General features: G+C 34.9%; 2 protein-coding genes across 5 annotated transcripts; one reads left to right on the top strand and one right to left on the bottom strand.

The window, feature by feature from the left end:
* Positions 1 to 2,329: 2,329 nt before the first annotated feature.
* Positions 2,330 to 5,249, bottom strand: gall (galanin-like). 2 transcript variants are annotated; one of them, XM_055175432.2, is made up of 6 exons: positions 5,168 to 5,249; positions 4,569 to 4,652; positions 4,428 to 4,482; positions 3,931 to 4,029; positions 3,467 to 3,520; positions 2,330 to 3,362 (listed from the first exon to the last, which is right to left on the bottom strand). In XM_055175432.2, the coding sequence occupies exons 2-6, from the start codon at positions 4,650 to 4,652 to the stop codon at positions 3,307 to 3,309; spliced, it is 348 nt and encodes a 115-aa protein (XP_055031407.2). In that variant the 5' UTR covers positions 5,168 to 5,249; the 3' UTR covers positions 2,330 to 3,306. The 2 variants fall into 2 exon arrangements, with proteins under 2 accessions (XP_055031407.2, XP_073722594.1); XM_073866493.1 differs by lacking the exon at positions 5,168 to 5,249 and adding an exon at positions 4,762 to 4,811.
* A 3,683-nt stretch (positions 5,250 to 8,932) lies between these two features.
* cd37 (CD37 molecule) lies at positions 8,933 to 16,024 on the top strand. 3 transcript variants are annotated; one of them, XM_073867014.1, is made up of 11 exons: positions 8,933 to 9,092; positions 10,037 to 10,104; positions 10,205 to 10,268; positions 10,371 to 10,501; positions 10,676 to 10,750; positions 11,048 to 11,152; positions 11,318 to 11,482; positions 11,963 to 12,046; positions 14,382 to 15,420; positions 15,564 to 15,626; positions 15,872 to 16,024. In XM_073867014.1, exons 2-9 carry the CDS (start codon positions 10,039 to 10,041, stop codon positions 14,451 to 14,453), a joined length of 762 nt encoding a protein of 253 aa, XP_073723115.1. In that variant the 5' UTR covers positions 8,933 to 9,092; positions 10,037 to 10,038; the 3' UTR covers positions 14,454 to 15,420; positions 15,564 to 15,626; positions 15,872 to 16,024. The 3 variants fall into 3 exon arrangements, with proteins under 3 accessions (XP_073723115.1, XP_073723113.1, XP_073723114.1); XM_073867012.1 differs by having other exon boundaries at positions 15,559 to 15,626; XM_073867013.1 differs by lacking the exon at positions 8,933 to 9,092 and adding an exon at positions 9,761 to 9,941 and having other exon boundaries at positions 15,559 to 15,626.
* The last annotated feature ends 229 nt before the right edge of the window (positions 16,025 to 16,253 follow it).

The raw sequence follows: 16,253 nt of genomic DNA, 5'->3' as shown, positions 1-16,253 counted from the left end.
AAAGCATAATGGGAGACGTCAAAATTGCTGTTGGTTTTTTTGCACAGTTGCAGACTCTTTTAAATGACTGGTCGCAGTGGCATTAAAATGACCCAAGTCCTGCTGCGCAGTTAAATATTCTCATTTACCTTGTACCCTCTTATCAGCATTTTGACTTCTTCATCTCACAGTCGCCCGGTAGAAGTTGACAGGCTGTCCGTCATGTAACAAATCTGTGTGCGACTTAATTAATGCCTTAGCTTTTAAAGGGTGACATTACTGTGACCCCTGGCTAAAGGAGAGTTGGTAGATTATGATGATGTCTGGCATTGACCCTCAAGTGTAATATATTTTCTATCTCAAATTTTTTGGTTGGAGGCAGGTGTAACAACACTTTTCAGCTTTTTGGTTTACCTGTTGACAAACAGGTATCACAAAGGTCAGACGTAAACTTTACAAATCCAGACGCCGTTTATTGAGCAGAAGCAATAACTGAACATCAAGCGAGAATTTCTGTAAAGACCTGTGATTGTCAGTCAACCTTTTCCAATGCAGAATCGTTAAACACAACCTTGGTTGGCCTTTCACAGCATCAGCCATGAAGAAGAAAATGTCAGCCAACATTTTCAGAAAAAGATTGATCATAATGTCGTTATCTTGCATATTCCTGTTGACTTAATGAAAGGATGCAAATATCACACATAAAGTGTGACGTGAGCAGAAATCTATGGGGCAGCTACGCTGGAAACTCCATTCATGAAAAGTGGTATAGATGGTGAATGAGAATAAAACCTTAGGTGTGGGATTGATGAACACATTGGGCCTCATTGAGCATGGACATAATGTTTAAAAAAGCTATAGAGAAAATGTTACGTGCTCAGATGTTGTGCTGGAAGCTTCCTACCGTTTCCTTCATCAAGTGGAAGTGGGCAACCATCCACCCAGAGACCTCATCTGCCCCCCAAGCCATAAATCGCCTCTTCCCATCTGGCTCATATGCCTTTAGCTTCCTTCAAATCTGTGAGTTTCGGGGCCAGACTACGACATCTTTTCATGCCTCAAACGCATCTGAGCCACTCCATACTCTAACAATATTTTTTCTTTTAACCCCTTTTCTTTTCTACATTAAGTTTTTTCTACATTTAGATATTTAGCAGTATAATCCAAAGCAACACATCACAGTGGTAAGTGTAAGGTTTACTTAAATTAACAAACCATACAAATTGCATTTGAATGCTAAAGCAGGAGTTTTCAAACTATGGGTCAGGAAAGTCCTCAAACAATGGGATACGGTGGGTCATGCAAAGTCCAATTTATGACTATGACAATTAATAAAAACTACTATAAAAGAGGTAAAAATGTGTATTTTTCTCATATTTCCACATTGTAAAAAAAACACAGCATAAAGTTAAAACAACTTGGTTTTATTTGACCTGTGAATAGTTGACATAACTTATACAAAAAAGTTAAAGTTGTTTAACTTAATTTTTTAAGTTAAGTAGCCTGAAAAAATATGTTGATTTGACCAAAATGCTTTATTTTCACAGTGTGCTTTTAAAAATATATTGATGGGTTCCGGGACAGATTATACAGTACATATTTGAGTGGGTCGCATAACAACAAGTTTGGAAACCACTGTGCTAAAGTAATTGAATACTTTAAAGGGGACATACCATGAAAATTTGACTTTTTCCAAGTGCTATAATTGGGTCCCCAGTGCTTTTATCAACCTAGAAAATGTGAATAAGATCAACCCAGTAACTTAGTTTTGGTAAACCATTCTCCACAAGCATGTGGAAAAAATAGGTAATTGAAATTTAGCTCCCTGATGATGTCAGAAGGGGATAATACCGCCCCTTAATCTGCACTACCCAACCAAGTCACTGCCATTTAGTACAGAGATCAACTCATTTGCATGTTAAAGGACACACCCAAAATGGCACATTTTTGCTAAAACCTACAAGTGACAATTTTAACTTGCTATAATAAATTATCTATATGATATTTTGAGCTACAACTTCACATGTGTACTCTGTCTGGGGACACCAAAGATTTATTTGACATCTTAAAAAAGTCTTGTGAAATGTCCTCTTTAACCTAAAGTTTCTCATTCATACAGTATAAAATATTAAATGGGGCTTCGGGAAGGCCAGCTGTAAAAATTTGAACAATAGGCTATTTAAATAATCAGAGAGTCAGGATTATTTTGCATTCATTTGCATTACTTTTTATTGATTCAGAAACCCTAACTCTACATAAAATATTTTAAATAAATAATTATGTCACAGCACACTATCAATGAAACAGTAAAGGCAAGATGTGATGTAAAAAGGTCAAAAAGGTAGGCTAATGCTAAGCAGTTACAAGACATAAGATATGCATACATTACATTTTACCTGAAATGAAAGTCATTCCACAGTTATTTCTCAACTGGCACGTTTCCAGACATAATGTCATAGTTTGACATTTTTCACATGTGTTAGTTGATTCATTGGTTTTATTAAATAATATGAACAGGCTTATTGACTCTCCTTCATTATGTATCCGTCAGGTGAATTATTAGGGCATTCATTACCATATTGAACTACACCTCCCATAATCCTTTGCTTGGACTTGTTAGTGACAAGAAAAGCAGTGTAACAAGACTTCAGCAGTTCTAAGCATCGTTAAGTCAGACCATTTAAACCCGGTTTACTCAGTCACTCTTTGTAAAGTATTGTTGGTGTTAGGTGTAACACTGCATTTCTGTTGTTTGATGATCCGGATAAAAACAATTGGGTAATTTAAATTTTATTAACATTTAATAAAACTCAAAACTGACCCAAAATCTGTAAAAACCCATAGTGAACATGATTGTGAAATAGGCTACTAATTCTTAGTAAATTGGCGTGCATTATTTTTACATTATACCCTTTTTCCTTTGTTGTCTGCATTGCATCCCCAAGTCATTTTCGCTATGTGCCACTAGATGGCGCCAAGAACGTTTTTCTCCATTATTGCAAACATTACTGCATTATCTCTCCTTTGAACGATTTGGAAAGGTGAAACCTCAATTCTCTTAAAGAAGTCAGAAATAAATGCCATTTGATAAAACGTCTTTTTTTATTATTTAGATTAAATGTTAACTTTATTTCAACCCTGAAGAAAACAATACACCAACACAGTGAAAGATCGATTAAGCCTACATATAAATAAGATGAATAAACAAGTCAGTGTGATTTATGGCACGTGGATCTATATTCTACTTTTTTAACTACAAATGAATTTGTAACATAAAGGATGAAAGATGATGGTACAGAGTAACAGCATTTCAAAAGTAAAAATGGGTTAATTTTTTGTATGGTCACTGTAAGGGCTACTGAAATCTTCAGTCACTGCCATTTCTGAAAAAGATAAAGACCAATGTTACCTGCCAATGATCAAATCATTTTTTTTCTTTGAGTAGAAATAAAGATAATCTAATTAAATAAGCAATTCTCTTATTTACCTTTTGAGTGCAGGTTTGCAAGATTAGCCAACAGTGAAAGAAGATACAAATCATCTATATAATTTGAAAAAAAAAGGAATTAGATTTTTATTTAGAAAAACACTATAGTTGACATGTAATATGTCAAATAATATAGGGAAAAAACTCATAATATACAAATAGCTCGAGAGAGATGTATCTTATTGTTAAAGTTACATAAGAGTTTTTTCTTCAAATTTTTCACATTTTTTGCTTTGGCACACAATATGACACATTTATGGTTTATTTGTGAACTCACCTAATATAAAATACTAATAAGATAAAAAATGTATGCAGAATTTGATAAAGGGACTAAATGAAATACTTATATTAATGTACTGAAACCCTTATCTTTAAGGTTGTCCCTTATGCTATTACTTTATTATTAGTATTATTATTATTAAAAATAATAATAATCAGTCACTATAAATGCTTTAAAGTCTAACCATTTGATGTCTGATACGTTGGTAAGCTAGAAATCTCATTCAAGATGTCTCTCCTGCCCACCGTAGCTCTGTGTCTTACATTAAGACTTCCTTGAGCATCTATAAAAGAAAACGGTTTAAAAACATGTTTGCACAATATTTTTGGGGTGGTCTATATCAGTGGTTCTCAAACTTTTTCAGCGTGCGGCCCCCTTTGTGTACGGTGCATTCCTTCGCGTCCCCCCCAAAGAAATTTTATGACAAAAAACAGTTCTAAAACTTCACATTCTAATTAAACAAAACATTAAATTATACAAAGTAGTGCTGCCTTATTTTTTTTTAGGTTTAATTTCACAGAATTCATGATAAATTAATGTATTTATATGACATTACATTAATACAGTAATGTCATTATAAAAATGTCATAAAACTGGGGCCCCCCTGGCACCATCTCGCGGCCCCCCTGGGGGCCCCGGACCCCAGTTTGAGAACCACTGGTCTATATGAAATGTGCTTACATGGTCCTAGTAGGTAACCAGCACTGTTCAAAGTCCAGCCTCTTTTCTCTGGATTCTGTGGGATGGACAGAGATACATAAACCAAATGAAAAATAACAGTCAACTTGGTTGTAGTACAACAAATGAGGAGAGTAGATGTACCGTGAGTGTCATGCCATACGTCCTTGAGAGATGTGCAGTGAAGATACAGAGTGTGACACATAGTAGAGCAAAGCCTGTCTGCATCTGTGAAGACAGATAGTGGAGGGTAAAATCTTTTCAAGGTCCTTATCCCTTATTCATTTACTCAGTTAAGAACAATTATTGTTATGTTACTTATTCAATCCTAACATACATTTATTGTTGTGAAATGTATTCTCTGATGTCACTTGCAAGGCGTCTACATAAAACCAAAATAAACATTATGACTGGAGATGAAAGGAATGAAAATGTATTTTATGATGATACATTTTCTTTTGCTTTTATCGTGATAAAAATACTAGTTGTTAAACACATCACAAGACAAACTGGGGTTATATTTTACATTTAAATGGTAAAATACATTAAAATGCTGTTGTTTTCTTTACAGTATGTGTTAGTAAATATTTAGAAACATTAGAAACCATGCAAAAGAACTTCTAAACAAAATATGTTGTTTGTTTCATCTAATTCTGAATACAACTTTAAAGGTATAATAAAACAGGAAAATTATTTATGTAAAGTATATTAAAAAACTTACCATAAATACAAAAAACTCTTACCTTGTGAGAAATAATAATAAAAACGCTGGATTTCAGAAAAAACGACAATGTATTCCTTTCACCTGTGACACAAAATAAATTGTAGCAAGCCAACGAGAATGATGAAGGTCTGAATGAGGGCATGTCTCTCTTTTATACACCTGGTGGCATCACAGAACACATTATGGAGACATGTTCGCACATTATCATTACCCTTGATTAGTGAAAATCAAGATTCACATGAGAGCAAAGTTCAAAGTTCAAATTTACAAAAGTAAAACAATCTATAGAAAACTATGTACTTTACAAAAAAGCTGTATTTGTTTTAACAATTAGTTATTGCAATGGCTAACATGAAATAACAATGAACAATACTGCCCTACAAAGCCAAAGCGCAGTAACTACGCATTTGGTCAAAATTGAGTTAAGGGTTGAAATGGGCTTTGTGAGATCTGTTGTGTCTTGTGACAAAGTCTCCTGGTTCAATTTTGTCCCATTTCAGAGAAATGTGTGTGCCAAAAATGCACTAACATGTTTGACTGCCTGCTGTAAAAAACTTTAAGGGCATTTTTCTCCGTTTCAGTGTTTGCGTAGTTACTGCACTTAGTCTTTGTAGGGCAGAATACTGCTACAGCATTTATTAATCTTTGTTTAATTTTGGCATTTATTAATATGTTTATAAAATCAAGCATTATAAATGTTAATAATAATTAATGCACCATAAAATGAATAACTGTATTGACATTGACTAACAAGAATCAATACATGTTATTGTTCATATTTTGTTAATGCATTTATTAATGTTTACTAATACAACCTTATTGTAAAGTGTTACTGAAAAATGTAATAACTGCACTTTGACCTTTATGTAATTACTGTATTTTTTGCCCCTTGCAATCCATTATCAGGGAGGCCCTGAAAGGCACCACCTAATTACCTATCGCTAATTGTGCCATAGCTACATAGGGCAGGGTGGGGTTAAGGCAGAGGTACCATTAGGTGTATTGAAACAGAGAATGAGAGCAGAAATTTCTGGCCCTGTGGGAGGAATAATTGTGATCTCAGATGAATTAACCCTGATCTCTGACCTCATGTTCCATGTTGTTTAAATGACTCTTAAGAGGAGGCTCTTACTTCTGAGATCATTTCTTTTGTACCATTGGAGAACTCTTCATTTACATCCTGACAGCAAAGTAAAAATGAATTGAAATCAAGTGCATACTTAAAATGAATAAATGAGTTATGGTTATTTTTCATGAATGTCAAATCTATGCAATGTTCCAGATTTGGCACAATGGAATGCACATAGTTTGAAAAAAGTCAGAAAATCAATACAAAATGAAATCATAAACACTATGCTGGGTTGTTTTTAACCCATAGTTGTGTAAAACATAAAAACTTAACTGTTTAGTTTAAATGAATGTAAATTATTATTAAGTTTCTTGGACATAAGGACAGTTTACAGGATGTTAGAAGGCATGAAGCTGAGATCAGCTGCAGAAGAGCTGCTTCACCTGTAGCCTGCCTGATAAGTACACAGATTTTTGCTTTTAAAAGGTACTAATATTGCATTTATAAATTTTTTACACATTTTCATGCTATATTTATTGTATATGATGACTGTGTACCTCTTGATATGCAAAATATTTTAAGTAATCGGCCACTTTTATCAAAACATAAGGCGCCGTTCCAGTGCTGAAACGGCTCTCCACACGTTTGTAAATTCTTTATCTCTTGTTTGTTACAAATAAAGTATTTTTACTTATGCAAAACATTTTTGCATATTTGTAAATTATTCTCATGAAAAAACTTTTTGAGATTACAGTGTTCATGCATCATACTTTATCAGCAATTAAAACGTATTTTACTTTTCCATGACTAAAATAATGACTTTTAAAGAGAACCAAAGCTCTAATTACAAAAATAACCATTTCAATAAATATAACACAACAATTTTTTTTTAAATCAATCTTAAACTGGTGGTCATCTTCGTCCTTCCTGCATTGCACCGTGTGCTTTAGACCATGCGTTTAGATCCTCAAAATAGGACCCATAATGTGTTAAAATGACATATAGGCCTGTGGCCGGTTGCATAAAAATAGCCGTGAAGTTAGACTGCGTCTTAAAGGAATATTCAATTTTCTTAAAAGAAAAATCCAGATAATTTACTCACCACCATGTCATCCAAAATGTTGATGTCTTTCTTTGTACAGTCGAGAAGAAGTTATGTTTTTTGGGGAAAACATTGCAGGATTTTTCTCATTTTAATGGACTTTAATAGAGCCCAACATTTAATACTTAACTCAACACTTAACAGTTTTTTTCAACGGAGTTTCAGGGGACTGTGGACGGTCCCAGGCGAGGCGTGGGGGTCTTGTCTGGCGAAACGGTTGTCATTTTTGACAGTGAAAGTGACGGATGTGCACTTTTGGACCACAGCTTCTCGTCTAGATCCGGTCGTGATGCGCCAGCGTGACCTCACGCAATACGTCAAGAGGTCACAGAGGACGAACGCGAAACTCCGCCCCAGTGTTTACAAGTGTGTTGAAAGAGGACTGTTCCTACGTTGTTGTATGTCAACTGATACTAATTAATGTCTTTGTGTCAGTTTATTGTTTACAATGGTCCGCAAATGTGCGTTTTATATATGTAACACGTGACCTCCCTACGTCACTACGCATTTACGTTAGGTCACGCTGGACCGGATCTAGACGAGAAGTTGTGGTTTGAAAGTGGATATTTTTTGTTTTTCTTGTCAAAAATGACAATCATTTCGCCAGACAAGACCCTTATGCCTCGTTTGGGATCGTTTGCGGTCCTTTGAAACTCCGCAGAGGGGCTGTTAAGTGTTGAGTTGGGTATTAGATGTTGGGCTCTATTAAAGTCCATTAAAATGAGAAAAATCCTGCAATGTTTTCCTCAAAAAACATAATTTCTTCTCGACTGAACAAAGAAAGACATCAACATTTTGCATGACATGATGATGAGGAAATTATCTGGATTTTTCTTTTAAGAAAATGGAATAATCCTTTAAGAATGAGCCTGACTAACCAGCAATTAGTTAGAGTCAGTCTAATCAGTCTTATTATTTGGATTTACATTAGACAAATCTACCTTTATATGGAACATACTTTGAACAGTTATAATCTTTCTTGAAGAAAAAAAATCATGATTAAATTTTAAGACTAGTCTTAAAAGTTTATGCAACCGGCCACTGGTTTCACAGACAAGGCTTAGCTAAAGCCATGACTAGGCCTTAGATAAATTAAGATGTTTAATAAACATGCCTTAAAACATGTTAGCGGTGTGAGACAAATTAATGATGCAAGTTATTTTCAGTTGAAACAGATGAAACGTGAGTCTTAAGGCTTGTCTGTGAAACCAGGAGATAATGTGTTAGCATAACGCAAAAAATATGTAAAAATATTAACACATCCTTTTTTACAAACCAAAACAAATGAGAATGGCTCTCAAAATTTGTATATGCACTAACTTACAAAAACATTAGGGAGCAGTTTCCCAGACCGGGCTTATGTCCCAGAGTAAAATGCATAATTGATCAGGCTTAATTTAACAACACTTTGCACTGACATATCTTAACATATAAGTTTTTTTGTTAGGTATGTTTGTAAAAATGACTTACAGTAACTGTATAATATAACTAAAGCCTAGTCGTGGATTCATCTAAACCTGTCCGTGAAACTGCCCCTAGCTCTAAAGAGAGAGGAAGCTGATATTTTATTTATGTTAGGTGTTATGTGAACATGCTTTCCGCTGATGGAGTCTATGATGCTTGACGCACAGGATGGAACTCAAAGGCAATACAACGAATCAGAATTAACTATTATATTTATGCAAAGTTTGTTTTACGTGATCTCAAGAGAGACGACCACATTTCATTTTTCTGCATTATCTACAGTATCTGACTTATCCCTGTTTATTTAAGGTAAGTTTAAAATCTTTATTTATTCTGGTGAAAATGTTTTTATTCTAGCAGGAAATGTAAGACCTTAATCAAAATCTCAAACACTCTCAGAAAAAAGGTACAAAAGTTATACCCGGGATGGTACATTTTAAAAAGGTCCTAAAATTTAGGTATTGATATGTAGGTACCAGTATGTCCCTCTAAGGTACTAACGTATGTAGTTTTTAGGTACAAAGTGTGCTTTCTGAAAAGGTACCGCCCCAGTGACAACTTTTGTACCGTCATGTACCTTTTATCTGTGTGTAACATTTATGAGACATTCCAGCCACTAAAAAAGCTGATGAGAATTTTTTTTTACATTAAATGACATTGTATTACGTAAATGCTGTATGTTATCACAGCTTTCTAGCCACAGTAAAACACCGTAAGGGAGAAATATAAAAACTGAACAGGATGTAGTGGTTAAAAACATTGTGAATTTACGTAACTACCAAAGAACATATTTTCACATTGTCATCAGAGCTAACAAAGCACTTTTGTCCCATGTGCCGGTGAGTGCTTGAAAAGTTAATGAGATGCCTGCATGTGTAAAATGATAGCTTTGGTTTCATCACCATAGGCAAGGAAATTCGAGAATACGGGGGAGATTCTTTACCCTGTTTTTGTGAGTGGAGTGAGAGTTATTATGTTGTATTCTTCGGGGCACAAAATCAGTGTAAACAAATAAAAAAACAAATGTGAAACACATGCAGTTCCCACAGAGAAAAGTAAAAAGTTCTTGTAAAAAGCACCAAACTGCGTCACACCAAAATTGAAACAGTTTTGACAACTACGTACGTTTCGATCCTCAATCGCTGAGATTAATGTGAAGTACTGAGACTTTTCATTTTAGCAATGAATGTTAGAAGATTTAAACTATTGATGTTTTTTAAAATTATTTATATTTTTTATTTTTTGTGCTTAAGATATGGCGTCTGAGTTCTGCCTCAGTCTCACCAAATACTTCCTGTTCCTCTTTAACCTAATGTTCTTTGTGAGTACATTACTTATGTGTCATAAGGTGTGATATCTGTAAAAAAATGAATAAAACTGTCTTAAACATTACGTTTTTTTTTTACTTGTGGATCCTTTAGATTTTAGGGTCGCTAGTCTTAGCTTTGGGACTATGGGTGCAATTTTCAGATGAAAGCATTTTCAGTGAGTCTTATATTTTGTGCAAGGATTTTATTAACAAATCGTTGTTGTTTTTTTTTTTGTTTATCTATATTCTTGTGAGCATTTATTCAATGTGTTTTGCAGTGTCCGCCATTACCTACATGTCCATCTCTCTCTTCTCCAACTTATTGATCATCTGTGGATCTGTGACCTTGTCACTGGGCTTTCTGGGGTGTTTGGGATCTCTGAGGACTGTCAAATGCTTACTAGCAACTGTAAGTATGAGATGTAGATACTCCTTGGTATGATTCTGGTAACAGTCAGTAATATCTCTTGGGGGTTGAGCTACACCCTGTTGTTTATGGTTTATCAGTGAGTTGATCTTTTCTACTAAGATCTGCTTCACTGAGCTGTTAACAGCTGTTGACATAAGTTTTGTTCATCTGCAGTACTTCATTCTTCTGACGGTTCTTTTCGCGGCACAGATAGTGGGTGGGGTTCTTCTCTACACACAGACGACGGAGGTAACTGAAGCATGAAGATCACATTTTTGGTTGCATACACTTTTACCATCTTTGGTTGCATGCACTTTTTTTGTGAAAAATTGTTATTCAGCTGATAAAAAAGTAAGAAAGAAAATTTCTTTAAAAAACCTTTGACTAAATAGTACCAAAAATAGTTATTCTATGGCATTGATGTGAATAATCTTTTAAGCACCTTTATGTTTTATATGTTGATGGTGTCATGGGTTAGTTCATAAATTTGATGGATAAGTAGATCAGAAAACTATACCCATAAAATCTATGACTTTCCTCTGTCAGCTGGAGAATAAACTGAAGGAGCAAAGTTTTTCACTAATAAAGTCATTTGGAAAGAATTCCAGTCTTCAGAATTTTGAGCGAACCTTTGAGTACATTCAGCAGAAGGTGAGATGTGTTGCATAAGCGCAATATATACACAAAACAACACACTGAAGTATGCAACAAGACAAACATTTTCAACAGTCTGTACATGTGATCATGATATGATGAAACTTGAAAGTTTTGTTGTTTGACAATTACATTGAAAAATTTATCTGCATGTATCTGCAGGGCAAATGCTGTGGATGGGATGGAAAAGTAGACTGGGAATCTGTACCCTGTTCATGCTACTATATAGACAATACCACTGACGCAGTACATAAAATCAATGATCAATGTCCTCAATGTCCATCAAATTTTTCCATTTCAAATTACAGCTGCAGCACTTATCCCCAGGTATATTTTCGGAGGCTATTTTGCCATGTGTTTTTATAACAGATCACTTAAAGGTGCAGTGTGTACATTTTAGCGGCATCTAGTGGTGAGGTTGCGAATTGCAACCAACGGCGTAGTCCAATGCTCACCCCTTACTTTTGAAACACATAGAGAAGCTACGGTAGCCGCCACCGGACAAACATGTCATCGTCGGAGACAACTTAGTAAAGAAAATTGTCCATTAAGAGCTTCTGTAGAAAAATGGCGGCACAAAATGGCGACTTCCATGTAAGGGGACCCTCTGTGTATGTAGATAAAAACGTCTCATTCTAAGGTAATAAACACATAAAGGTTCATTATGAAAGGTCTTTGTACACCCCTGATAATATAGTTTTGTATTTATTTATTTTTTGCATTTCTGTGAAGAGATCCTTCTAAAAATGACACACTGCACCTTTAATTTTACTTTAAACTAATTTAATCAGTTTTTTTGTTGCAAAGGGTTGCAGTGAAACCATACAAACCTGGGTGCACGATAATCTTTTCTATATTCTGGTGGTTATTTTAGCCCTTGCTGTGGTGGAGGTAAGAAAATAAGAGTCATAAACTACATTAGACACAGTTTTGATGCAAACTATTTTAATCCTTTCTATATCCAGACTTTATTCAAACTGAAGTCATGTTAAAAAAGTTAAATGTCCGGACTATTTGCTGTTATGTCCTATAGTGTCTTCAATGGATATGTCTCATGACCTACTATTGCCTCAACTGCAAACGGCGATGTTGCCGTAGAAAATCGCATGGCAGCCATGTTCAGCTGTCAAGGTTAATGTTTGTGACCCATGTGGTGTTGAGTGGTTTAAACCTGTGAGGTGTTATGTAAGGGATAATGTACAGGCAACAAGTTGTTATCGCAGAAATAAGCCCTGACAGTGTGCTCAGTCTTGTATCACACTGAAGGGGCTTATTTTGTGATAACAACATCACATTATCCTGCTTATTACACGGCTATTTACCTCACAAGTAAGGCAGGGAACATTAAATATTGATTTTAAATATTTTATTTGCTCATTTTTAACAAATGCAGACCTTCTGCAAGGAAAATCTGTTTACTTTACGTTTTAAGATGAGGATTATTAGGAACACCTGTTCAATTTCTTATTAATGCAATTATCTAATCAACCAATCACATGGCAGCTGCTTCAGTGCATTTAAGGGTGTGGTCCTGGTCAAGACAATTTCCTGAACTCCAAACTGAATGTCAGAACTGAAAAGAAAGGTGATTTAAGCAATTTTGAGCGTGGCATGGTTGTTGGTGCCAGACGGGCCAGTCTGAGTATTTCACAATCTTCTCAGTTAATGGGATTTTCATACACAACCATTTATAGGGCTTACAAATAATGATGTGAAATGGGAAAGACATCCAGTATGCGGCAGATCTGTGGGGAAAATACCTTGTTGATGCTAGAGGTCAGAGGAGAATGGGCCGACTGATTCAAGCTGATAGAAGAGCAACTTTGACTGAAATAACCACTCATTACAACCGAGGTTTGCAGCAAAGCATTTGTGAAGCCACAACACGCACAACCTTGAGGCGGATGGGCTACAACAGCAAAAGACACCACCGAGTACCACTCATCTCCACTACAAATAAGAAAAAATAGCCTTCAATTTGCACAAGCTCACCAAAAATACACAGTTAAAGACTGGAAAAATGTTGCCTGGTCTAAAGAGTCTCGATTTCTGTTGAGACATTCGGATGGTAGAGTCAGAATTTGGTGTAAACAGAATGAGAACATGGATCCATCATGCCTTGTTACCACTGTGCAGGCTGGTGGTGTTGGTGTAATGTTGTGGGGGATGTTTTCTTGGCACACTTTAAGCCCTTTAGTGCCAATTGGGCCTTGTTTAAATGCCACAACCTACCTGAGCATTGTTTCTGACCATGTCCATCCCTTTATGATCACCATGTACCCATCCTCTGATGGCTACTTCCAGCAGGATAATGCACCATGTCACAAAGCTCAAATCATTTCAAATTGTTTTCATGAACATGACAATGAGTTCACTGTATTAAAATGGCCCCCACAGTCACCAGATCTCAACTCAATAGAGCATCTTTGGGATGTGGTGGAACGGGAGCTTCGTGCCCTGGATGTGCATCCCACAAATCTCCATCAACTGCAGGATGCTATCCTATCAATATGGGCCAACATTTCTTAAGAATGCTTTCAGCACCTTGTTGAATCAATGCCACATAAAATTAAGGCAGTTCTGAAGGCGAAAGGGGGTCAAACACAGTATTAGTATGGTGTTCCTAATAATCCTTTAGGTGAGTGCATATGTTATTAAAATACATATTTATATTTAATTTTGTGTACTATTAAACCTTACATGTCAAAATGAGGTTAACGGGTTAACGCGTGTTATTAGTTTCAGGCATTTGTTTTCTCTGAATAATATACCTTGGAATGTCGCGACTGGCCAATCAGAATGAAGCATTTATTAGTGCTGTGTAATAAGCTATTAATGCATGTGCTTGGCGTGGAAAAAACTAAATTGTGTTCACACACATTTAGTTTTATTATTCACAAGCATTTTCTCAGGTTTTCGTGTTTATTTTGTAAGTTTGGAGTTACAGAATATGATTGCACAAAGGTCCATATGGTTATTTGTTAATTATTGTTTCCTCACAGAGATTTCAGAGTGGAATACTGGCAAGGTATATTTTGATTGAGGTGTGATAGTTGTACCCACTGTATAATCTCTAGTTTGTGGTGCAAATGTGACTTTTTCATCCCTTAGGGTTTGTTTTAGCAATATAATCAGCATTATTTGACTTTTTAAGGTTTTAAGTGAGTGCCATGTTAATATATTATATAATGTTTATTTATGTAAATACCTTCTGTTTTCTCTGCAGATATGTGGTATGATCCTTTCGATGTATCTGTATAAAGAAAATTCTGTGGATTACAGCACATTTCCGTATTAAGATTGCCAGAGACCACCGAGGGGAAAATACTGCTTTCTGTCATTCATAAATGTGATCGTTTGTTACTGGAATTTTGTTGGGATTATTACTTTTCTGTACAGCGTACAAACTGATCCAGCAAACTCCAACCAACACTAACATTGCAATTTACATTTGTTGGAATATTTTTGATCAATGTTAGTTTATTAGTGTTTTGGTGTTTGTTGAATCAGTGTGAATTATAGGTCAATCACTTTTAGATGACAAAAAACATTACTTTTTTCTAATATACTTATTCAGTATAAGAAGTTCACTTTGTGTTTATAAAGAATTACATCTTCTGGAAATCTGTTCATGTAAAATTAAAAAAAAAAAGAAACTTTTTATAGTACAAAATGAATCTGTTGTTGCTGTAAACAAGAATGTTTGTGTTTTCTCAAAGAGGTTTTGCTTTAGCCATAGGGTATAACCAGCACATCAGGGTGGGACAGTGTAATGTTTCACCATTGTTCTGCACACAAAGCCTATGACCTGAATATTGTGGCAAACTGTGAGAATCATGTATTTTATATCTAAATTATTAAATCTCAGTTTGTACCTTAATATATTTCATTTTTAACAACATTTCAAGCTTAATCACAGTTATAGTATTATGTACATGGTCAGCTTTTGACTGAGGTTTTTATCATTTTTAAAGATGTCAGTGTATTCAATAAGTCAATAAAGCTAAAGTAATTGTTAAGAAACTGTTGTTATTGAAAGAAATGTGAATAAAATGACCATTTTAAAGTTGATTTTATGCTATTAGAGCTGATTTAAAAATAGTATTTTTTCTGAAGATCTGGCACAGAAGATACAGAAGATATGTGATACTCCTGAGCCAGTATAATAGGTCAGGTAGGCGGACACTCACATGTCATATATATACAAAGTATATGCTGTGTTGATCTTTTAGATCATTTCTAGAGGAACAGTTCAGATTAAGAAGGTAAGAGATCATGTCAGATCGTATTTATTATTTTTGACTTACATTGATAAATCTGTACTATTTCTTAACCTTCACATGCACTGTTGCTAGGTTTCTGTTCCACATTGAATAAATTATTATTGTTTTTTTTTCAATTAGACTAGTTTAAACCAAAAACATGGAATCTCGTGCATTGGTTCTGGTGGTGTTTTTAGGTGTCGTCTGCGGTGAGTGTGCAAATGACTTTTTTCAAATAAGTACTTTTAGCCTATGCTTTTTAATATAATTATTATAAAATACATTTAAAACAATGTATAATTAATACAATACACAAGCCTATTTTAAGGTTGATTAGCAGATAATGCAGTAGAGCATCACCATGATTTCATCACATTACAGCAGAAGTTTTAAATGTTTCATCACAGTTACAGCAAAGTACAATAAAAACGATTCAAAATGTTGGTGTCTTTAGTTGCGCAGGCACTGAGGTGTAACTACTGCGTAAACATCGACAAAGAAAATCCCAACTGTGATCAAGATGAAATAGAGGAGACAGAATGCCCCTCCGGTCTCAATAACTGCATTAGGATCACAATGCAACATCCAGCCTACGGTGAGTTGGCCAGATTTGTTTTCTCAAATGTTGAAATGGATAAAAACTGGAACAGTACCTTTTTTATTACATGTCATATTTAAAACTTTGGTAACACTTTACAATAAGGTTTATTAGTTAAAATTAGTCAAGGTATACAATTAATTAACATAGCAATACATTTGTTACAGTACACTGTTAAAAGATTCTGTAGAAATGGCAGCTGGTTGCCAGTAACTTACTGTAGATTTTAATTTATGTT

This window comes from Misgurnus anguillicaudatus, chromosome 4, assembly GCF_027580225.2.
Source record: "Misgurnus anguillicaudatus chromosome 4, ASM2758022v2, whole genome shotgun sequence".
NCBI lineage: Eukaryota > Metazoa > Chordata > Actinopteri > Cypriniformes > Cobitidae > Misgurnus > Misgurnus anguillicaudatus.
This window is presented reverse-complemented; position numbering and strand designations above follow the sequence as displayed.

Coding starts and splice junctions, on each gene's coding strand:
- gall (XM_055175432.2), bottom strand. CDS start 4,652: ATGCAGACAGGCTTTGCTCTACTATGTGTCACACTCTGTATCTTCACT. Junction 4,483..4,568: donor CGTATGGCATGACACTCACG/GTACATCTACTC, acceptor TCCATCCCACAG/AATCCAGAGAAAAGAGGCTG. Junction 3,363..3,466: donor TGCAAACCTGCACTCAAAAG/GTAAATAAGAGA, acceptor TATCTTTTTCAG/AAATGGCAGTGACTGAAGAT.
- cd37 (XM_073867014.1), top strand. CDS start 10,039: ATGGCGTCTGAGTTCTGCCTCAGTCTCACCAAATACTTCCTGTTCCTC. Junction 10,269..10,370: donor TTCAGATGAAAGCATTTTCA/GTGAGTCTTATA, acceptor TGTGTTTTGCAG/TGTCCGCCATTACCTACATG. Junction 10,502..10,675: donor TCAAATGCTTACTAGCAACT/GTAAGTATGAGA, acceptor GTTCATCTGCAG/TACTTCATTCTTCTGACGGT.